The 26,162-nt window shown below is 32.3% G+C and overlaps 1 protein-coding gene across 1 annotated transcript; it reads left to right on the forward strand.

Moving 5' to 3' along the window:
* The first annotated feature begins 14,331 nt into the window (after positions 1-14,331).
* Positions 14,332-16,301, forward strand: LOC130955759 (CBL-interacting serine/threonine-protein kinase 25-like). Its single transcript, XM_057882716.1, has one exon. The coding sequence runs from the start codon at positions 14,656-14,658 to the stop codon at positions 16,009-16,011; it is 1,356 nt and encodes a 451-aa protein (XP_057738699.1). The 5' UTR covers positions 14,332-14,655; the 3' UTR covers positions 16,012-16,301.
* Positions 16,302-26,162: the final 9,861 nt, after the last annotated feature.

The raw sequence follows: 26,162 nt of genomic DNA on the forward strand, positions 1-26,162 counted from the left end.
AAAATGTCCTCCTGACTATGTATCAGAGTAGATCCAACCATCCTTCGATAAAATAGAGAGTTTACTGCCCCTTCGTTGGATACTTACATCCGTGTAATTAGAACCTGAATAAGTAAATACAACTTGAGATGATATTTGATGGATATGATCCATTGTAAATGATTGCGATAAAAGACAATCGCAATAGATGAAAAGAATAAGTTAGAGTAAGAACAATCATTAAATTATCAAAAGAATTGTTAGAATATAATTAGGATCAATTAGGATCAATTAGAATTATTTAGTATGTCTGAATATTTATTATAGAATATTACGTCTTTATTATTACGATTCTCTTAGCACTTATAAATACTCTTTTATATTGTATCATTCCAGACAACTTGATTACACTTAATAATACACAAATCCTTCTTCCAGTTTAATTTCTTATTTCTAACATGATATTAGAGCCATGGTATCCTCCTTGAGGAGGATAGGTTATTTTTCTTCTAGTGAAATCACCATATTTTTCTTCTGTGCCATTTTTCCCTTCTCTTTTGTCAATGTTTTTTCCGGCAGTTCGCCATCTTTTCAGCAATTTTTTGGCCACTCTTGTGGTGGTTCCATCTGCATTTTCGTCCAGCAGTTCCATCTATTTTCCCATCCGAAAATTCCATCTGCTTTCCTATTCGGCAGTTCCGTCTGCTTTCCCGTCCTGCAGTTCCACTTGCTTTCCCGTTCGGTAGTTTCATTTGTGTTCCCTTCCGACAGTTTTATTTGCGCTTCTTTTCGGCAGTTCTATATGCACTTCCTTCAGACAGCGGCAATTCCATCTGCGCTTCTTTCAGACAGCAGTAGTTCCATCTGCGCTTCCTTCAGATAGCGGCAGTTCCATCTGTGATTTCTTCAGACAACGGCAGTTCCATCTGCGCTTCCTTCTGGCAGTTCCGTCTGCATTCACGGCAGTTTTATCTGCGCTTCTTTCCGACAGCGGCAGTTCCGTCTGTGCTTTCTTCCAGCTGTTTTGTCTACATCTATTCTATTAGTTTATGCATTTTTTATTTCGTTGTTTTAAATATGTTTCAAAATCAAGTTGTCACTTGAGTTTGAGGGGGATCTTAGAATATAATTAGGATCAATTAAGTTCAATTAAAATTATTTAGTATATCTGAATATTCATTATAGAATATTATGTTTTTATTATTACGATTCTCTTAGCACCTATAAATACCTTTTTATATTGTATCATTCTAGACAACTTGATTACACTCAATAATACACAAATCCTTCCTCCAGTTTAATTTCTTATTTCTAACAAGAATAATATAATAGAATGACTATATAAAAAATTATAAATTGTACCTTAAAAGGATCAACTTCGATGAAGTAGTCAAAAAAGAATAATAAATTAAAAAAATGAGTTGACTCTCAGATTTAGACTCACGAACTACAAACAAACACTATATATAGCCTTTATTAGAACAAAAATATTTATATAAATTAATTATTATTAAGTTAATTTTTTATTATTTACGTTATACATTATATATTTGTCATGATTGAATAAGCCATATCATATTATATACATTTCTATTATGATTAGAATCATAGGTTTTTGTTTTAATTTTTTAAGATAGATGTCAATATCATCTTGTCAAAAATTACGATTAATTTAAAATTATATTACAATGATTAAATATCATCTTGTCAGAAATTACGATTAATTTAAAATTATATTACAATGATTAAAAAGTAAAATTATTGACAATTAACATAATTATGTATTAAATGTTGGTTTGATATATAATTATAAAAAAATTATTGACAATTAACATAATTTTGTATTAAATGCTAATTTGATGTATAATGATGGACAGTTAAAAATAAATCATAGCAACTAAAATTAAATTTGTTAACTAATTGAAATTAGACAATGTTTGAAAATTATTTTAATATTTAATTATTATTATTATTATTATTATTATTATTATTATTATTATTATTATTATAATAATAAATGGACAACCATTCACATATCAACTTGTCACTAATAAAATTATTGTATAATAAATAAGAACTAGAATTGTATCAATATAATTAAAATGATTAAAAATATTTTCGATTCATAATTAATTTAATAATGTATGAAATATTGATTTTATATAATTATAATTAAGATATTTTTCTATATTAGTATAATCATGCATTATTTATTAAATGCTAATTGTAATATAATTATAATATTGTAGTATAATTATAATAAAGATAATTTTTAAAATAAATTTAGAAGAGAGAATAGTATTTTCATTTTGGAGGGAAAATGAATTCATGAGTAATTGACACCTCACTTTCATTAGTTAATAATATATTAAATATTGATTTTATATAATTATAATAAAGATATTTTGTTAAATTAGTATAATTATGTATTATTCATTAAATGCCAATTGTGATATAATTATAAAAAAGTTATTTTTCTAAAATAAATTTAGAAGAAAAAATAGTGCTTTCATTTAGGAAAAAAAATGAATTCATGAGAAATTGACACTAGGAGTGGCAACGGGTCTCCATGGGGGCGGGGACATGCCCCCGCCCCCCACCCCCAATATCTGTCCCCGCCCCGCCCCGTCCCCATGATAGGTAACGGGGACCCCGTATCCACCGGGGACCTGGGTCTCCGCGGATATCCGCAAATTTTTGTAAAAATTAATAAAAATTGAAAAAAATAAAAAATAGAGAAAATCAAAGATAATAGTACAATTGTCATTACAAACATAATATCCATAATTTTTAAAGACTTAAATAGCAATAACAACAAACATAAACATTCAAACATATCCATAAACAACCAACCATATTCATAAACAACCAAATAAAGTTCATGACATCATAAAAACATAATTCCACTATCTCAATCTTCCTTTCATCCCGTAATGGTAGTGATGGTAGATTTCGACTTACTTGAATCCTACAGAGATAAGAAAACAATTTAAAGTTATTATCATATAATAACTCAATAAGTCAATAATATAAAAACATAGCATGTATATGTAATTTAATAGTTTACTTACGTCAACATCTCCTTCAATGTTATGAATTGTGTAGCACTCAAATCCTATGTTAATTGTGATGCCAAGTTCATTCCAAAGCCAATCTTGATTACACATTAGAGCCTCTAATGTGTCCGAACGCAACCTACTACTTAGATATTTTTATATCAGCAGAATTATTTGACTCAATTACTCACTAACTTAAGAGTCTTATATACACAATTAAATACCAATACATTATCAGTAAATAACAATTAAACTGTTATAACAAACCTATTTTAGCAGCCACACATTGGCAAGGAACCTAGTTAGTACAACATTAATAGATGAATTGATGTGGTTTAGGGGGTGATTATGAACAGAGATAAATAGAACACACAAAAAAATGAGATTTGATTACAATATTAGTGTGATGATCATAGTGTTATGCATGAGATTAGATAAATTAATTAAACTAGAAAATAATGAAAAAATATAGAGGGACAACTTCACAAACTACACCTAGCAATTTCGTAATAACTTCACAGACATAAACATACAACTCCAATATCAAAATAATCAAATTTACACACATTATTATGCTTCTTTCACCTCCAGGGTTTAATCTGCCCAGATCTTGAATATTAACTCAGAAATGTTAATCAGAAATAAAAAATTTAGTACATTAATTAGAAATTCAGAAATCAATAATTAGTTAACCTAATCAGAAATTCAAAAAATTAGTACATTAATCAGAAATTTACAAATTCAAAACTTAGAAATCCAAAAATTCAAAACACAGAAATTCAGATTTATTGGAATCTCATTAATTCAGAACACAGAAACTCCATACCCTAATTCAGAAATCTAAATTCAAAAAGGGAGATAGAAGACCAGAACTGACTTACCTGAACCTGGCGGAGAAAAGGGAAAGAAAGACCAGCGAAGACCGGCGATGCGAAGAGGAGAAGATGATGACCCGCGACAAGTCTGCCACGACCAAGAGAAGACGACGACGTTGCCAATTCTGCTGTAACTAGGACAAGAAGACGACATTGCCGGAATCCGCAACGGTGAGCTTGACTGCCTCGACACCTTCAGTGAGCATCCGAGCCACTCAAGGGGTTTGGGGTGGGAGGCGGCGCTGAGGACCAGAGGGTGGAAGGCGGCGGGCGATGGTCGGCGGTCGGCGGTCAGCGGGAAGGAGCTAGGAGGGGCTGAGAGTTTGAGGAGGAGTGGAGAGTTTCTCGCTCTCTGTCTCTCTAAAGCAGGGGAATGTGACAGCTAGGGTTAGGATGTTAGGTTATGTGGCTGGTTCACATATTATATATATATATATATATATATATATATATATCAGGGCATTTTTGTATTTTCACACAAATGAGAATTTAACGGGTCCCCACGGGGCGGGGACCTCTATCCCGTCCCCGCCCCATTTATTATACGGAGCCCCATCCCCCGTCCCTACGGATAAAAATTACCTCCCATACCTGCTCCCCGACGGGTAAATCCCTGTGGGTACCCGCTCCGCCAAGAATTTTTGCCATGCCTAATTGACACCTCACTTTCATTAGTTAATAATACATTAAATATTGATTTTATATAATTATAATAAATATATTTTTCTAAATTAGTATAATTATGCATTATTTATTAAATGTTAATTGTAATATAATTATAATAAAGTTATTTTTTAAAATAAATTTAGAAGAGAGAATATTATTTTTATTTGGGAGAAAAAAATTTATGAAAAATTAACACCTCATTTTTATTAGTTATGAAAAAAATTTAATTTTAGTATATTAAGTAAATAAATAGATTTTTTTATTTACTTTTATCTTTTACCAATAATTTTAAATATATAAAAATATATATATTTTTTCAATGATATTAAATATATATCAAAATTAATCACTAATAATATAAAGTATATATCGAAATATAAAATATATATTAAAACAAATTAAAATATATATATTCATATATAAATATATAAAATTATTTTTTAATATGAAAATAGTATTTTGTATTTTTATACGTGTACTTTGGTGTAACAAATTAAACTCAATAGTATTTTAACAGCTGAATTCGAAGTATACCGATTAGGTCTTTTACCTTTTATTTGGATTTGGAATTTAGCCGTATAAAAATCTCTTAACAAGTTTGGTACTAGATTAACAAATTTATGGGAATATTAATAGCAAAAGAAAATTGAAAAGGTGAAACATTATTTTCTACTCTATATGTTTGGACGAAACATTTTGCAGCTAAAAAATTTTAGCTATGCTTAGTAGGGATATATTTTAGAGCTGATCCAAATTTAACTAGATTTAAACATGACTCTGATGTATCAAGTGGTTAATTTTTTTAAACAGTAATGCTAGGAAAAAAAACAGTCAGAATTTATTAATGATTTAGTATTTATTAAATTCAGATTGTTTTTGTCTAAATTTTATTATTATTAAATATTTTTAATTTTAAAAACTTCAACCATAAAAAATTAAATTATACCAAATACATTAAGTTACACTCTTAACTCATCTATTTCATTCTTTCAGTGATTCATATTCTCAATCCTCTTTTTGTGTATCTTCTGTATAAAAGAAGATGTGCACATATCAGAGACATTTTATAGATTTAAGGGTAAAGTATTAAATTAGTTCTTTAGGTTTAGGCATAATTCTGTTTTGGTTTTTAATATTTAAAATGTTTTATTTGAATTCAAAAAAGTTTCATTTAACTTTAATTTAGTCCCACCTTGAGGTCAAAGTTAAATAATTAATGAAATGTCCTACATGACAGCAGTACAAGAATAAGGTCGATAATCTGGAGAATAAATACAAGCTCCAGAGGCACAAAATCAACTGTAGATGCATTAATACATTTATTTATCATTCTCCTTAGTTCTATAGAAAATATTTTATTTAAATTATAAAAAATAATAAATAAATGTATTAATACATTTACAGTTAATTTTGTGTCTCTGGAACTTGTACTTATTCTCTAAATTATCGACCTTGTTCTTATATTACTGTTATGTAGGATATTTTGTTAATTATTTAACTTTGACATCACGGTAGAAGTACATTGAAGCTAAATAAAACCTTTTTGGATTCAAATAGGGTACTTTAAACTTTAAAGACTAAAATAAGATTACGTTTAAATATAGGAGACTAATTTAGATCTTTATCCTAGATTTAATTATTAGCCGTTTAGGTAATATAATAATAGAAAAATTAATTATAACTTTATAAGTATAATTATTGATTTAAGGTATTAAGTTTAACATTAATTGCAAATCCTAATACATTAATTACATTTATAGTTTAGTGCCATAAAACACTCTAGAAGGCATATATATTTGTAGATAACCAAATGTTAGTGTAATACTCAATTTTTAAATTTTATGGTATTTTTTTAAATTTTTAGAACAAAATGATATGTCTTTGTATATTGGCAATAAACTCCCTGTTAGAAAAAACTAAATCAACTTATACCATACTAGAATTATCATAAAACTAGAAGTTACAAGAATTACAAGTGATGAAACTAGAAGCTATAAGAATTACAAGTCAAACTTTATCTTTTAGTTAAAATTAAAGGCTATAAATCAAGTTGAAAGAATCATGAATCATTTATATGTATAACAAGTTGTATTCATCACTTTCACACTAGAAGAATCATAAATTGCATTGGAAGTTTCGAGTTAATGACTAAGTTTGATGAATTTTTAAGATGTTTATAATAGTTGTGCTAGAAATTATAAGATGCTAACTAATAAAGATGTAGAAGTTACTTATTTGAATAGTCAGAGTTAAAAGCAAAATTGGATAAGTATGTGTATTAGGAAGCTAGTAGGGTCATAAATTATTAGTATAAAGCATTGTCTATATAAAGACACATATACCTTTTGTATTTTGTGTATTATGAAAAATGTATGTGTTATGAGAATTGAGAGGTGCTTCTTGTTTTTTTTATGAGTCTTAACGAGTTTGAGAGATAAAAAATATGATAGCGTTATTTATTTGAGTGAGTGATCCTGGGGTTAATATGTAAGAGCCGAAATAAACGCTTTAATAAAATAATAATTTTAACTGTCCGGAATAGGTTCAAAAATATAGAAATGATAGTGTGTCGGACACTATATTCCTGGAGCGATTTGTGATGAAACATATGTGTTGTTGTTTTCCTATTCTACCGCAAGAGTATGCCAGACACTATATCCTTAGAGCATGGAAGTGTGCCAAACACTATATCCTCTGAACGATACAAAAGCATGCCAGGCGTTATATCCTCGAACGTGGTAGAAAGGCGACATCCAAAAGGATGTGTCGGGTTGGCATTCATGGACCGACAAGTGATATCACGAGCCAATAGGACATGCATTCATCATGTGCATCTTCTATGTGTTTTGCTTGCTTTGCCTAATTGCATCTATTGCCTAAATATATAATATGCTTACTTGCTAGTTGTTTTACTTGCTTGCATTTTCTGTGATTGTCTAGTACAGAGGACGTTAGGTAGGCGGTGGCTATGGGATCGCACGGTTATGTTACCTCCAGTTCTCATACCATATATGTTGTTACCTTTTAGATGCAGGTCGCAACCCACCACGGTGAGTTTTCGAACATGGTGACAGAATGGAGAATGATATTTCTTATGTTTTGTTATACATTGCTTTTGCTGTAGTATTCTCTCACCTTTTGTATATTTAACTTTACTGCCTTAGAGGCTTTAATTCTAAAAATTTTGAGAGATAGGTTGTTGCTGTTTTAAACTTCAAAATTCTGTTGTATTCAATTTGACAAGCCTGCCTAAACTCCGCAGGCTGTGACTAGTCCTCTTTTGTATATCATACTTATATATATATTTTGTTTACTTTAATTATTACCTTGTGTATCCTATCTACAAGGTTTTATATATATTATGTCTTGTTATGTCTGTGCCTACGCATTTAGTGTCGTGTGTGAACGTTTCGCGTATTGTAATTCCGCTTTATGCGACTTTGAGCTTTATTCCTTTATCGGGCTTCTAGTTATACGAATTCTTAGCTATATATATATATATATATATATATATATATATATATATATATATATGCTTTAGAACTGTCATGGCACTTTGTTATCCCTTGCTTTACAGCTAGAGGTAAGGCTTAGGGTAACGGGGTGTTACACAACATAGTGTGAATATTATACTTATATTTGGTATTAGAGCTGGTTAATCCAGCACCTGGTGTTTGAGAGTTTGTAAGGTGTGAGAGAGTTATCACATAGTTGTTTATTCATAGAGTCAGTATGACAAACACTTTCAATATTGTGTAGTCTGATTCCAAATTAGATGGGAAGCTCGATTATAGTTATTGAAAGATTTTGATGTCTACCCATTTGAAGGCTCAGAATTTGTAAAATTTCATTGAACTGTGTTTACAAAAAGGAGTAGATGTTGCCCAACAGAGAAGGGATTAATTGGCACTATCTCAAATTCATCAAGGAGTAGATTATACGGTGTTTGGCAAAATAGCAAATGCTAAAAGTGGAAAAGAAGCATGAAACACATTAAAACTGTCATACAAAGGCGTAGATAAAGCTTAGAAAGCAAAGCTACAGTTTTTGAGAAAAGAATATGAAAGGTACGAGATGTTTAGCTTAGAAATGCTTGAATAATGTTTTACTCATGTTACAGATCTTATCAATAAGATGAGAGTCTATAGAAAAAATATGTCTGATAGCAAAGTGATGGAAAAAAATTTTTGCACCATGCTAATGAAGTATGACCATGTGCTAACTATAATATTAGAGTCCCACAATATAGATATCAGGACGATTGCAGAGTTGCAAGAAAACCATGAAAAATTATATCAGTAGAATACTGGAGAAGCCAGAAAAATCAACCGAAGAAGCTTTGAAAAGTTGAGTGAATTTAAACAATGTTGTAGAATCAAGCCATATACAAGAAAGACGAGGTCACAATTTCAATTTTCAAGAATAGAGGTAGAAAAAGTTTCAGAGGTAGATGTCATGACAATTATAACTAAGGAAGTTATAATAATTTTACACCACCTAATCAAGGAAGATGTGGAAGAATTTCAGGTTCGTCAACCAAAGAACAGGTCGAGACAATTTTTACCAAGAAAGAACCAATTTCAACTGCTTTCATTGTGAAAAGTATGGGTATAAAACAGCAGATTGCATATCCAAAATGATGAATAACAATCAAGCACATGTTGCGAAAAATCAAAATCAAAATACTGATGATAATCTGGGTACTCAGACTTTATTTTTTACAAGTAATTTATGTGCTGAAGATAAAAATATATGATACTTGGATAATGCCTATAGTAATCATATGTCTGGTAGAAAGGAGATATTTTCTTCATTAGATGATTCAGTTAAACTACTATTGAAGTTTGGTAATAGTACAAAGATTCCTATCAAAGAAAAAGGGTACATACCAATTAGATTGAAAGATGATTTTCTGAGTTATATTTTTTGATATTTTCTATACTCATGAACTTGATTATAATTTACTAAGTATGGGACAATTATCTAAGAAAAGATATAAGATGATAACTTATCGTGGATATTGTACTATGTTGGACAACAATGGAAGGTTCATCGATAAAGTAAAGATTACTTCAAACAGAATGTTTTCATTAAAAATTCAACATGTTAATCCCTCTTGCATGAGTTCTGTGATACTTGATGATAACTAGTTGTGGCATATACAATTTAGCCATTTTCATTTTTCTGGCCTAAACTATTTGTCAAGAAAAGGGCTTGTTTCTGGTCTACCACGGGTTCATATTCTCAATTGTGTTTGTGCGATTTGTCAATTGAAAAATAAACACAGAGATCTATTCTCTATAGGAAAGTCATGGAGAGCTAAAAGATTACTTGAAATTGTGCATTTAGATCTCTGTTATGTAGAAATTCTAAGCAATGGTGGTAGCAAATACATTATCACTTTTATTGATGATTTTAGTAGATATACATGAGTATACTTTCTAAAGCAGGAATCAAAATCATGTGATATCTTTAAGACATTCAAGGCATTTGTCGAAAAATAAAGTAGCTGTAAAATCAAAATTCTCACAACAGACAGAGAAACAGAATATCTTGAATGTTCAAAATACTTTAAACAACACGAAATTCAATATCAGCTAACAACTAGATATACTCCTCAACAAAATGGAGTTGCTAAAAAAAAGAATAGAACCATCATGAACATGGTTAGATGCATGCTCAAGTCAAGACAAATATTTAGAGAGTTTTGGATAGAAGCAGTTGCAACAGCAGTTCATATTTTAAATAGGTGTCCAACAAAAATTGTGTTCGTGATAAAACTCCAGAGAAAGCTTGGAGTAGAAAGCGACATTCCATTCATCATTTCAGAGTCTTTGGGTGTATCACTTATGCCCACATACCAGATCAATTAAAGAAGAAGTTAGATGACAAAGGCAAGAAGTGTATCTTTATGGGCTATAGCACATACTCAAAAGTATACAAGCTGTATAATCCAAAATCAAAGAAGGTAATCGTCAGTAGAGACGTGACGTTTGATAAAAAAGGCATCTGGGACTAGTACATAAAGACAGAAAAGCAGCCTATTGTAATTTCAAATACGTGTGATGATGAAGAAAAAGGACAACTGGACACAACCAAACAACCAGAATCATCTAGAGGACCTCAAAGAGAGCGGAGACTACCTGTTAGATTAGCAGATTATGAAGTTGGCAATGACAATGATCCGTCCAATGAAGAAATCATAAATTTTGTTCTATTTTCAAATTGTGAGCTGTCGAACTTTGAAGAAGTCTTTATAGACAACAATTGGAAGAAAGCAATGGATAATGAGATTCATGCCATTGAGAAGAATGACACATGGGAGCTGACAAATTTACCAGCAGATAAGAAACCAATTGGAGTAAAGTGGGTTTACAAAATTAAGTACAAATTCAACAGTGAAGTTGATCATTTCAAAGCAAGATTAGTTACTAAAGGATATAAACAAAAGTCAAGTATCAATTACTTTGAACTATTTGCTCCTGCTGCAAGATTAGATACTATTCGTTTGATTATTTCACATTCGAATCAAAATAAGTGGAAGATACATCAAATGGATGTTAAATCGGTATTTCTAAATGGTACTTTAGAAGAAGAAGTGTATGTTGAGCAACCTGCAGGATATGAAGTTTCTAGAGAAGAAAATAAAGTTTACAGGTTGAAGAAAACTTTGTACAGGTTAAAACAAGCCCCAAGAGCGTGGTATAAGAAGATTAATTCTAATTTCACTCAGAATGGTTTCAAAAGATGTCCATTTGAGCATACGCTTTATATCAAGTTCGTTGAACCTAGAGATATCTTGATCGTGTGTCTTTATGTTGATGATTTAATCTTTATTGGAAACAATTTGAAGATAATTGCGAAATTTAGGAAGGCTATGTTAAAGCAATTTGAAATGACGGATATGAGCTTGATGTCTTACTTTCTTGGCATTGTAGATTAAAAACATGGTGAAATTTTTATTTCTTAGAAGCAATATACAAATGATATTTTGAAGAAATTTTAAATCAAGCACTCAAAACTAGTTTTTACTCTGGTCGAAGAGAAGTTCAAGTTATTGAGAGAAGATAAAGGAAGAGCAGTAAATCCTACATATTATAAAAGTTTGATTGGAAGTCTGAGATACTTAACTGCAACCAGACTAGATATTGTGTTTGGAGTTGATTTGCTTAGCAGATTTATGGAGGAGCCTTGTACCAACCGTTTGCAAGTGGCAAAACGGATTCTTCGATATATCAAAGGTACTTTAAGTGATGGTATATTTTATGAAAATACTAATAAATTAAATCTTGTCGATTACACTGATGGTGATAGGACCGGAGATATAGAAACAAGAAAAAGTACTTCAGAATTTGTATTTCATCTTGGTTTTAGTGCAATTTCATGGTCATCGAAGAAACAACTAGTAGTAGCACTATCTACAGTAGAAGCAGAATATATGTAGAAGCAGAATATATAGCAACAGCAAGTTGTGCAATGCAAGCTGTTTGGCTAAGAAGAATTCTTGAGGAATTGAATGAGAAACAAAGTACTCCAACAACAATATTGTGTGATAACAAGTCAGCTATTGCACTTTGCAAAAATCTAGTATTCCGTAGATGATCGAACCATAGTGACATTCAGGTTGATAAAATCAGAAAGTTGGTAAATAAGAAAGAAGTTGTGATCGAGTACTATTCAACTAAAGAACAAGTAGCAGATATATTTACAAAGCCATTGAAGATCGAGTTATTTTACAAGTTGAAAAAGTTGCTTGAAATGACTTATTTTGCAAACTTGATTTAAGGGAGGCAATGTTAGTAAAAACTAAATCAACTTGCACCGTACTAGAACTATCATGAAATTAGAAGTTACAAGAATTACAGGTGATGATACTAGAAGCTACAAGAACTACAAGTCAAACTTTATCTCCTAGTCAAAATTGGAGGCTACAAATCAAGTTGGAAAAATCATGAAGTATCTATATATATATATATATATATATATATATATATATATATATATATATATATATATATATATATAACAAGTTGCACTCATCACCTCCGTACTAGAAGAATCATGAATTGCATTGTAAGCTTCAAGTTGATGACTAAACTTAAAGAATTTTTAAGATGTTTATAATAGTTGTGCTAGAAATTACAAGATGTCAACTAACAAAGATGTAGAAATTACTTATTTAAATAGTCAAAGTTAAAAATAAAGTTGGATAAGTATGTATATTAGGAAACTAGTAGAGTCATAAATTATTAGTATGAAGCATTGCCTATATGAAGGCAAATATGCCTTATGTATTTTGTGTATTTTAAAACAATAAAAAATGTGTTATGAGAATTGAGAGATGCTCCTTGTTTTTTTTTAAGTGAATACTCCACCCGACTCCTGACAATTGTCTCGAAAGGATAACGAGGCCCAAAAAAAAAAAACACCCAACCCGGCTCCTAATCATTTTTTTGAGACTGATTATCTCCTGTGCCAAAAAAAATAACATTGACTTTTTTTGGCATAGGGGTTAATCAGTCCCATAAAAGTAAATCTCAACGGACGGGTTGGGTATTTTTTTTGTCAAAAACCTCGTTGTCTTTTGAAATAATTATTAGGGATTGTTTTGAGTTTTTCTATTTTTTTTTATTCTATGAGTATTGGTGTGTTTGAAAAATAAAAAATATAATAGCATTATTTACGTGAGTGAATGATTTTAGGACCAATATAATATAGATATTATGCTTATACTTCCATATATTATATATTTAATATTAAAATATATAATACGTCTTTTGTGTATTATATATTTAAATATTAAAAATACAATACATTTTTTACGAATTATTTTATCTTTAAAATTTTAAAAAATAACATAAAATTTAATAATTAATTATTACACTAAAATTTGGTCAATATCTAAAAAATTATACTCTAAAAGATAGTAGAATTTCTTAAAATTAATTATATAAAAATATATTTATAGCAAATTATTTAGCCATTCTTAATTATTATATTATATGAAATCATCTTTTATGTGAATAGTAATTTTTTCATAAATCAAATCCAAAATTTTTGGTAAATGATTTAATGCAAATTTTCACCTTCATCAATCAAATGGGCAGTAATATGTTAACATAATATACATTAAATTACCAATTAATCAATAAGATTCGTCCTCTTAAAGTAGACACAGAATATTTCAAGAGATCCAATTTTAACTCTTTCCGTGATATACCAAGACAAATCATTTAATAATAGAATTTAATTTTGATACTATAAAGCGTTTTTATAAAATCGTATAATGACATCCAATTTTTTAAATAATTATTAACGTAATCAATATAAAAATTAATTATTTTTATTGATATAAAATTATATAACTAAATATAAATATAAACTTATTTTATAATAACTATACATCAAAATTAAATTTTTAATAATATTTTAAAAACAATCAAAGTTTTAAATTCTTTCAATATGTCAAAACTCAAAACCTGTCATGTCTTTTTGTTTTATGCCTAAAGCATGAAACTGATGCTCAAGACCCCTCACTAAGTAGAACGTGTCCACTTGCCAAGTGGCCTTCACAGATTTGCTGATATTTGCATACAATAATAATAGGCAAATTCATTTCTTTAATGTTAAAAACTTTTATAAACAAAATAATAGTTGAGATTTTAACTTTTAAAGAAAAAATTAAGAAAAATTGTTGTCCATTATTGTTTGCATTCGGTGGGCTTTGAAGCACAAGGAATTCAGATACCAGCTGCTCCAATAGTAAGGAGACAACCCATTCCCATAACCTGTAACCTCCCGCTCTTTCTTCTCACTAGCTCAGCCACACCCATCACTCTCCTATATCTACACCCCCCAAACCCAAACAATTCTTTTTTAACACCTTTCTCATCTAAGGAAACAAAACAACACACTCCCTTCCCTCCGCCAGTCTTCCCTAAACCCAATCCAATTACCCTTTCCCCCTAAAAACAAAGACATCATGTCCATACACAGCATACACTAGTACTACCATCTCGGAAGTTGTAACTAACTCCAACAAAAAAGGTTAGTTAGTTGGTGTGTTAACCGCTAATTGAATGGAGGAGTGCCAGTGCCACACGGTGTTTGGCAAGTATGAAATGGGGAGGCTTCTCGGGAAAGGCACGTTTGCCAAGGTGTACTACGGGAAGCAAATAGCCACGGGTGAAAGTGTGGCGATTAAGGTGATCAACAAGGAGCAGGTGAAGAGAGAAGGCATGATGGAACAGATCAAGCGCGAGATTTCGGTGATGGGCCTCGTCAAGCACCCGAATATCGTGGAGTTGAAGGAGGTCATGGCCACCAAGACCAAGATCTTCTTCGTCATGGAGTACGTTCGCGGCGGTGAACTCTTCGCTAAGATCTCCAAAGGAAAGCTCAAAGAAGATGTCGCCAGAAAGTACTTCCAGCAATTGATCAGCGCCATTGATTTCTGCCACAGCAGAGGCGTTTCTCACCGCGACCTCAAGCCAGAGAATCTCCTCCTCGACGACGACGAGAATCTTAAGATATCCGATTTCGGACTTTCCGCCTTGCCGGAGCAGTTGCGCTATGACGGCCTTCTCCACACGCAATGCGGAACTCCTGCTTACGTGGCACCGGAGGTGCTCCGTAAGAGAGGCTACGACGGATCCAAGGCTGACACGTGGTCCTGCGGCGTCATCCTCTACGTGCTGCTCGCAGGGTTCCTTCCCTTCCGCGATGAGAATCTCATGACCATGTACAATAAGGTTCTCAGAGCGGAGTTTCAGTTTCCACCGTGGTTTTCACCGGAAGCGCGAAGGCTAATTTCGAAGATCATGGTGGCGGATCCGGAGAGGAGAACCACCATTCCAGCGATCATGCGATCGCCATGGTTCCGGAAAGGTTTTCCGGTACCTTCCGCGTTGGAATTGGAAGAAAAGGAGAAGAAGGTTGAGGAAATTTTGGAAGATTTGAGAACGAATGACAAGGTTTCGTCGCCGAAATTCTTCAACGCGTTCGAGTTTATCTCGTCGATGTCGTCCGGATTTGATTTGTCTGGACTGTTTGAGAGCAAGAGGAGGAGCGGATCGATGTTCACTTCGCGGTGTTCGGCGCCGGCGATCGTGGCGAAGATCCTTGCAGCGGCGAAGGGGATGAGGTTCAGGGTGGCGGAGGTGAAGAACTTCAGGATAAAGCTGCAGGGGCCATCGGAGGGGAGGAAGGGGAGGCTGGCAGTGACGGCGGAGGTGTTCGAGGTGGCGCCGGAGGTTGCCATCGTGGAGCTCTCGAAATCCGCCGGCGACACCTTGGAGTACGTTAAGTTCTGCGAGGAGGACGTTAGGCCCGCATTGAAGGACATTGTTTGGACTTGGCAAGGTGACGCCACGTGTAACGGTAACCTCACCGCTGGTCACGGTGGGGAATGTCAACAGCAAGAGGTCGTTGCGTAATTAATACATAATTAGTTAGGATAATAACCGATATACCATAAGATAGAGTTTCTTTCAAGTTTTGGCCATTTTCCTTCACCTTTTTTATTTGTTTTTTCACTTTCGTCTTAATGCCCTCCTGCCTGCCTGCCTGATTTTTTTTGGAAAGATTGGGCAGTTTGCTTCCTATCACGTGAGGATGTACATAAATTGTAAGTAATATTGTGCAAAGTTAAATACGGAATAGTTGTTGATTTCGTCTGCACCACTATAGTGTTGTGAAGATGGGAGTGAAACAATTTGTTAAACCATCTTTGTATTTGAATGTTTGACTAGTGAGGTAGTGTTCCCTACAAGGCTACAAAGAAGAGTCTAATTATCGGGTTGCTATGGAATGGATTTTATTGGGGGTTACTTTCGTAGATAATTGGTTTTCTTAAAAACTTCTTTGATAAATTCTTATTACTTTTTATTTAAAATCATTTAACATTATTAATTTGTGTATTTGTTGAATGATCCATGGCGTTGCTGAAACCCCAAGTTAAATTAATTAGCTTTTTTTGCATTATGATTTATCTATTTCTGATTATCAAAATGAATGGAAGAAAGCCACGTAAAACTTAAATCCAGTTTTATTTAAGTTATTATATTGTTATTCTTGTTGTACAGGGTGTTTTGTACAGTTAGTTTTGAATAGAATAAAATGCCAAAATTTAAAAGTAATAATATTATTTGTTTAGAGTAGGGTGTTTTCTTTTTTTTTTTTGAAGAGTGTTAGGGACAGCAGAAATTGTAATATATAGCCATCAATTAGTCATCATAAATGTATTTTATGGTAGGAGATTACATCTAATAATATAAGATTTTTTATTTTACTTTTGATAGTTAAATATTGGTCAAATTTTAACAAAATTGTTGTCCCCTAGATTCTTTTTTTTTTTTTTTGTTGACCGTTGAGTAGGGTTAGGGGAATGCAGGTTAGGCCCCGAAGCATCAAATTCAAAGGAACCTGAAATAATAGTGTTAACTAATTAAGACGTAACTAATTAACCAAAAGTGGCCCACAAACCAGAAAAACCGGCGGAAGGGTCGAGATAGATAGCAAGAAATGGTAACATTACTTACATTAGGGTGTGATTTTTGTTTTTTTGTGACACATTAGAGTGTGTTTGTCACTATGGTTTGTGTTTTTATTTTGTTAGTAACTTGTCTTGTAATAAAGAAAATAAGAACACAACCAATGGAAAAATAAGAAACACTTAAAATAATAATAATAATAATAATAATAATTGTCCCTTAAACTAAAAGATAATATTTATTTTGAAGTATTGAGATAAAGATTGGGAGATTGAGACTCAATATCATGTTTGTTGGTTTAGAGATTGGTACTAAAATTTCAGTATTTCAGTACTTTCAAAAAATGATGACACATGAGACTAAAATTTTTAGAAATGAAGACTGAAATTTTAATAATATTTTATACCTAAAATACCTTTATTTCAATTCATTAATTCTAATTTTATCTTTTGTACAAATTAAATTAGAATAAAATTGTTTTAATTTTTGTTTCTCACTTTATACTAAATAGAATATTAAGATTTATTTTAATCTTTATTTTTTAGTCTCTATCTCTCAATCTTAGTTTTTCTGTCTATATCTCTCCACCAAACGCTATCAAATAAATTCTTAAGGGCACATTCACCTCGTTAGCTGGCTGTAGGTACCAGCAAGCATGTCGTTGCCGTCAACTCCTTCCTAAATTTAAGCATCTTCAATGAATATTCAAATTTGCATTTCTCTATTTGACCCTTTCTTTCCAAGGTTTTCTGTTCTATTCAAATCAGCTGGTGAGAGAGCGCCAACCAACCCATTAATTATCAGTAATCTACTATCATTATTAATTTATTAATTATAGTTTATGAATAATCTGCGAATTGAATATGAATTGTGTGGGCCGTGGGGGGACGAGAAATTAGTAGAAAAGAGATTAGGGTGAATAATTAGATTTAGCCTAAAGTCTGATACAAAACTAATTGCAATAAGACCCCACAAGACTAATTAACATAATCCCCTTCTTACACTTGGAACCATAACGTTAGAAAAAAATTTCCAGTACACCACACGTAACAAACTCTTATTTCCCACTCTCTCTCTATTATTGCTCTTTTCGGTTCTTCATTTTCATTCAATAATCAAGATATACACAAACTCCCTTCACTACAATAAGATGCAATCATTGAATTAAAATTTCTTGGTTAAACAGATTTTATCATCTGATCTGATATTTTAACACAGATAAAAGAAGATAGTAAAACCTAAGAAATAAAGAGTAGTAAATATATTTTGAATGAGATGACTTAGACGAGTATGACTTAATTATATTACAAGAGAGTTTGATGATATATGTGAAAAATTACTCTGATTAATTAAGACGATTCCGTGTTTCTCTTTTTCAACTAGCAATTGCTTTTGGAACTACATGCTAAATGCTAATATACTAGTTAGGCATGATATACCACTATTATTACTTCTTTTCTTCTTTCTCACGTATACTGATTTTGATTTTGATTTTGTTTTTGTTTTGTCTGTTAACTGTATGTCTCATAGAGTCAAGATTCCCTGAGTGGATCTTCGTTTTGAGTATAATATCCATGGTTCTAAAAATTGAACCGGACCGGCCGGTTCAATCAGATTAATCGGAAATCGGTTACCAAATAAGTCTGGTTAAGCCTAAAAACTGTTCAGTAAAAAATTGGTTATAGAACCGGTCGAACCGGTGGTTAATCGGTGAATCGACAGAACTGTCTGATTTTTTGGTGGGTTTTCGGTTCGAAAATAAACCCTCCTAAACGCAGCATTTTGTCCCTTAAATTAAAAAAAAAAGAAAAACGCAAAACGGTAAAACTGAAGTAGTGAACCCTAAATCAAACGCAGCCCCCATTGTTCTTCTTCTTTCCAGAGCCACAAACTCATCTCCTCTCTTCTCTTCTCTAAGAACCATAGAAGCCACCGCAGCCCCCAATCGCGCAGCCACCCCATCCCGCCGCCACAGCATCCTGCAGCCACCGTGTCGTTGTCATCGCCGAGCTCGCCTTCTCTTTGTTCGCCGGTGTTGCGTCCTCTATCGTCGCCGTTACAGCCCCCATTTGTTCTTCTTCTTCACAGGGCCACAAACTCATCTCCTTTCCTCTCTTCTCTGAGAATCATAGAAGCCACCGCAGCCCCTAATTGCGCAGCCACCGCATCCCGCCGCCACAGCATCCCGCAGCCACCGCGTCGTTGTCATCGCCGAGCTCGCCTTCTCTCTGTTCGCCGGTGTTGCGTCCTCTGTCGATGTCGTTGCTCGCCTTCCACCTCGCCGCCGGTAAGTAATAATTTCTTCGTAGTTTCGCACTTCACAACCATCTCCTCAGCGTCTGCTTACTGGTTTAGGGTTTAGCAATGATTTCTGATAATACTTATTTGTTTCAAATTGATTTGCTTATTAGCTGAATTTTCTGAGGTTATTGTTTGTTGATTTAAGTTTTACTGTGGAGTTTGCTGAGTTAATTTCGTTTATAATTTTCTAAAATTTCATTCTTGAGTTGCTGTTTTTTCTGTTGTGTTCTGAGTTGGGGTGAGTTGCTGGTTTTATCTTCCAACTACTTAGTTGGCATGATTCCATCATGTTTGGGAAGCTTTAGTCAATCTCTTCAATATTTGTCGCTCGCAGGGAACAAACTGACTGGCAATATTCCTCAAACTTATGTGAAAGAAAATGTCCTTCACTGGATTGATTTTAGTTCTAACAAGTTGTATGGTCAATTACCAAGAGCACTTGTCAATTGGAGAATGCTAGAGTTTCTTGATGTGAGACATAACCATTTCAATGACTCATTTTCTTTCTGGTTAGGATCTCTTCCTAAGTTAAAGGTTCTTTCTTTACGTGATGATCAATTTTACAGAGCTATAATGTGTCCATTGAAATACACATTTCCCCAACTTCGAATCATTAATCTCTCTCAATATACTTTCTCAACAAAATTAACATCGAAAATAATCATGTGCTTCAAATCGATGATCATATCCAACAAAAACAACTGTATTTCAAGAACGTGATTTTTAGTAAGAATATGTTAATAGATATTGATTTGTCTTCATTTTCATTGTCCAACAAAGGAGTTGTCATGGATTATCCTGGGGGTCAATACCTTTGCGGCCATGAAGTACCTGCTTGGAAGTTGAAACAATGTTGGCATGGACTAAAATATTTGTGGTTTGTCCTTGTCCAATTGGCAATTAGTATGAAACTTATGGTAAATGATTTTGTTAAATTTTGATGGATGATAGTTTAGGTGTTTTGTTAAATTTTTTGAATTAATTTTATTGATGATTGATGATGTTTTTTTAAATATTTGAAGTTATATATTTAATTTTTAATAATTTTATTTAATATTTAATAAAACCGGTTGAATTCCGATTGAACCCCAGTCGAACTAATGAGCCAGTCATTCTACCGGTTTATTGACCGGTTCGGTTCTCGCAACTTTAATAATATCACTCTACACATATTTTTTTTTCCCAACTATTTAAATAATTTATTTAAACGATTTATATTATCGGTCTAAACAATCCCAATTTATTGTAAAGTAACCGTTTACATGCATTATTTAGACAAATTACAATTGATTATAGATTTTTAAATTATTAAAAAGTATTTTGTCTTTATACAATTATACAAATAGTTAAAGATCGAAAATAACATTAATTTTTTTTATATTATATGTTTGTATTAATTTGTAAAAAAATAAATGATATTATCAAATAGAAGTGACAATATAATTTATTTTTAGTGTTAATACATTGTTGAAAAGAAAAGTAGTGTTGAATCTTTATGTATCTATTTAAACAGAGATAATATTTAAAGTGGTCTCTCAATTTGTAGTTGGGTCTCAATGTTGTCTATAAATTTATCTTTTAACTTAATATCGGTCGTCCCTAAAATACTTTTTAGTGACGAAATGATGACGTAATTAGACGAAGGCCAAGTTAAAAACCACGCTAGACTGGTAAAATGTTGTCGTTTCATTTTTGGCGTCTAAATAGAATATAAATGACATATGTTTAGGGTATTTTGAGAGGTTTTAATATGTTAGAGTCAAAACCTCTTAAAATACTCTAAAAGACATCGTTTATGTTCTATTTGAGCGCCAAAAATAAAACAACGATATTTTATTAGTCTAGCGTAGTTTTTAACGTGGTTTTCATCCAACTACATCATTATTTTATCACCAAAAAATATCTCAAAAACGACCGTTGTTAAATTAAAGGACAATTTAAAATAATTTTAAATTTAAGAATAATATTAAAACTTGATTAATTCAAAAACCACCTTGAGTTGTATTAATTCATTTAAATGATGTCAATAATTAGATAACATACGAATGATATAAAATATTATCTAAGAAAAATCCGGTACCTTCTTTCATCATATAAACTATTTTTTTTTATCAATTATATTACCTTAACATAATTGCATCTTTTTATGGTCCAAGTGACTTAATTAGTATTTTGATTGATTATATTGTTTTAGATTCTTTCATCATTAAGCATGCTATTTGTCAAGTTCTGTCATGTGTTTAGCAGTGCGAAATTTAAATATATAGGCGTTCTATTCTATGTTAAAATTTTTTGTCATCAATATAAAAAGAAAAAAAAAGATTCCCTCAACAAGAGACACATCAACTTTGTCTTCATTCTAAGAAGATTATTCATTTCTTTAGGATGTGTTTTGAGTTTGGTTTTGAAGAGGTTGGAGAGAAGAAAAATATTTTGAAGAGTTAACTATGTTCACAGTTTTATTATTCATAAATGGTGAGAATTTTTGTTAGTCTTTAAATTCCTCCAAAACCCTATTTTTGTTGTAAAATAAATAAAAGATATACTAAATATTATTGTAAAATAAATAAAAAATATACTAAATATAAAAGTAGGAGTAAAAAATTTAGTATTAATATTAGTCAATATAATAATCTCAATATAATAAGAATAATTTATATATCTATAGTAAGAGAGAGAAGTGTTAGCAATGTAGAAGAGTATTATAGTAAAAGGAGAGAGAAATGCCTTTTTATTGCTGTGTGTTACATACAGAGACTTAAGCCTCTATTTATAGATGTTCATGATGTAACTTTTCCAAATTCTTATTAAATGTACACTTTCTTGGAAAAATTGAACCGCCCATCATAAATGGGCATTCACGTAACTAAGCTTATCACAATACTTTTCCTTGATGACCATTTAGGATTATTACCTCGTTAAAATCTTACTAAAGAAAAACCCAGTGGGGAAAAAAATTTTAATGAAGGAAAAAGAGTACAATATCCTTTAGTGATGGGGACTGCCTCATTAAAAACCTTGTCAAGAAAAACCCCATGGGAAAAAAACCTGACCAAGGAAAAAAGAGTACAGTCTCGCCCTCTTGGCGACATCATTTAATGTCTCAAAATCGGCGCATCCCAATCTCATGTACCAATCTTTCAAAGGAGGATTTTGGGAGTGACTTTGTGAATAAATCTGCCAGATTATCACTTGAGCGGATCTGTTGAACATCAATTGTCCCTTGATTTTGAAGATCATGAGTGAAGAAGAATTTGGGAGAAATATGCTTTGTTCTATCACCTTTGATGTATCCGCCTTTAAGTTGAGCAATGCATGCTGTATTATCTTCAAAAAGGATAGTTGGAGCTATCTTATGATCAATCAGTCCACATGATGACAGAATATATTGGATCAGACTCCTGAGCCAAAAACACTCGCGACTAGCTTCATGTATCGCTAGTATTTCAGCATGATTAGAAGATGTTGCTGCAATCGTCTGTTTCGTAGACCTCCATGATATAGCTGTACCACCATATGTGAATAGGCATCCTGTTTGAGATCTCCCTTTGTGTGGATCAGACAAGTATCCAGCATCTGCATAGACAACTAATTTTGACTTGGATCCATAGGGATAAAACAATCCTATATCAACCGTTCCATGAAGATATCGAAAGATTTGCTTGATTCCACTCCAATGTCTTCTGGTTGGAGAGAAACTATACCTTGCTAGTGAATTCACCACGAATGATATGTCAGGTCGCGTATTATTAGCAAGATACATTAGCGCTCCAATGGCACTAAGATATGGTACTTCAGAACCAAGGATATCTTCATTCTCTTCTTTAGGACGAAATTGATCCTTTTTCACATCCAATGATCTTACGATCATTTAAGTACTTAATGGATGCGACTTATTCATATAAAATCTCTTCAAGATCTTCTCTGTGTATGTTGTTTGATGAATAAAGATCTCATTTTTTATATGCTCGATCTGCAGGCCGAGACAAAATTTAGTCCTTCTAAGATCTTTCATTTCAATCTCTTCTTTTAGAGTTTTTATAATTATTGGAATCTCTTCAGGAGTCCCAATGATATTTAAATCATCAACGTACACAGCAATTATAATAAATCCAAATGCAGATTTCTTTATGAAAACACATGGACAGATATTATCATTCTTGAATCCATTTTTGGGCAGATACTCAGTAAAACGATTATACCACATTCGTCCAGATTGCTTTAGACCGTATAAAGATCTTTGCAATTTGACTGAGTATAACCCTTGCGAATATTCGTTGGATGGTTTAGATATCTTTAGTCCTTCAGGGACTTTCATATAGATATCCCGATCTAATGAACCGTTTAAATAGGCTATTACCACATCCACTAAATGCATATGCAATTTATGATATGCAGATAAACTGACCAAATAACGCAATGTTATCGCATCCACTACAGGAGAATACGTTTCTTCATAATCTATACCGGGCTTTTGTGAAAAACCTTGTGCCACAAGTCGGGCTTTGTAGCGCACAACTTCATTTTTCTCATTTCGTTTTCTCACAAATACCCATCGGTATCCAACAAGTTTTACATCTTCAGGTGTACGGACTACAGGTCCAAAGACTTCACGTTTTGCAAGTGAGTCTAATTCAGCCTTCATGGCTTCTTTCCATTTTGGCCAATCATTCCTTTGTCGACATTTTTCGACTGATCTTGGCTCAAGATCCTTATTTTCATGCATGATATTCAATGCCACATTATATGCAAATATTTCATTAACAATTGTCTTATTTCGGTCCCATTTCTCTCCTGTAAAGACATAATTTATCGAGATCTCGTCATTTTCACAATTTTCAGGTACCTGAACGTCTTCTGGCGTTAACACTATATCATAATTTTGGACAACTGCAGGTGTCTCTACTATGTCTTTTTCAACAGGAATATTATTTACCTCTTTTCTCTTTCGAGAATTTTTGTCTTTGGAACCGACAGGCCTACCACGCTTCTGGCGTGAATTTGCTTCAGTGGCTACTTGTCCTACTGGGACATCAATTCGAATTGGGGTATTTTTTGCTGGTATATAAGATTTAGTTATCCTCTTTGTATCGAAAAATGTATCAGGCAATTTATTTGCTATTTTTTTGCAAATGTATAATCTTTTGAACTTCTAGTTCACATTACCCTGATTGAGGATCTAAATGCATCAACGATGATGCATTCCAGTTAAGTTCCTTTTCAGGAAGCTTATGCTCTCTCCCTAATGTTGAAAACTTTGATTCATCAAAATGACAATCTGCAAATCGGGCTTTAAATACATCTCTAGTTTGTATTTTAAGATACCTCACTGTAGAGGGAGAATCACATCCAACATATATCCCTAATATTCTTTGGGTCCCATTTTGGTACGATTAGGTGGTGTAATGGGAACATATATCGCACACCCAAATATTCTTAAATGGGAAACATTTGGCTGCTGGCCAAAGGCTAATTGCATATGAGAGAACTGATGGTAACTCGTTGGCCTCAAACAAATAAGTGCTGCAGCATGTAAAATAGCATGCCCCCAAACCGATGTTGGGAGATTTGTTCTCATAAGTAAGGGTTTATCAATTAATTGGAGGCGTTTAATAAGTGATTCTGCTAACCCATTTTGTGTGTAAACATAAGCTACTGGATGTTCAACACTTATACCATTAGCCATACAATAAGCATCAAAAGCTTGGGAAGTAAATTCACCAGCATTATCAAGACGAATTGCTTTGATTGGATTTTCTGGAAATTGTGCTTTTAATCGAATAATTTGAGCCAATAATCTCGCAAACGCCAGGTTGCAAGAAGATAATAAGCATACATGTGACCATCTCGAAGATGCGTCTATTAGGATCATAAAATATCTAAAAGATCCACATGGTGGATGAATAGGTCCACATATATCACCTTGAATTCTTTCTAGGAATTCAGGGGACTCAAATCCAATCTTTACTGGTGATGGCCTTAATATTAACTTTTCCTGAAAACATGCAGCACAACAAAATTCACTAGTTTTAAGAGTCTTCTGGTTCTTTAGTGAATGTCCATGGAAATTTTCAATAATTCTCCTCATCATGGTTGTTCCCGGATGACCCAATCGGTCGTGCCAAGTTATGAACTCATTTGGGCTAGTAAACTTCTGGTTTACAATGGCATGTGATTCAATTGCACTAATCTTGGTATAATACAACCCAGATGAAAGTGAGGGTAATATTTCTAATATAATCTTTTTATTTAAATTATGAGTTGTGATACATAAATACTCATGATTTTCCTCATTCATAGTCTCAATATGATATCCATTTCGGCGAATATCTTTAAAGTTCAACAAGTTTTTTCGAGATTTGGTAGACAACAATGCATTATTTATTATGAATTTTGTTCCTCTGGGAAACAAAATTATCGCTCTTCCGGAGCCTTCAATCACATTGCATGCGCTAATTATAGTATTAACACTTTCTTCTTTTGGCACAAGATGAGTAAATATATATCACTTTTGAGAATAGTGTGCGAACTTGCACTATCCGCAAGGCATACATCTTCATTACATATCCTTGCCATTCTCTTCAAAGACAAATAATAATAAAATGAGTAGTATGCACAGTTAAATTGAATATTTGATCTGAATTATTTTTCTAAGAAATACTGCACATAAAAATAATGTCATATACTAAAATTTTCTTTTAAAACATGACACATTTAATGATTTCAAAATTCATAAACATTAATATTTCATTATTTATATACATCATATTTGAAACTTAAATACATAGAAAATA

Source organism: Arachis stenosperma, chromosome 10 (genome assembly GCF_014773155.1).
Source record: "Arachis stenosperma cultivar V10309 chromosome 10, arast.V10309.gnm1.PFL2, whole genome shotgun sequence".
NCBI classification, from domain to species: Eukaryota; Viridiplantae; Streptophyta; class Magnoliopsida; order Fabales; family Fabaceae; genus Arachis; species Arachis stenosperma.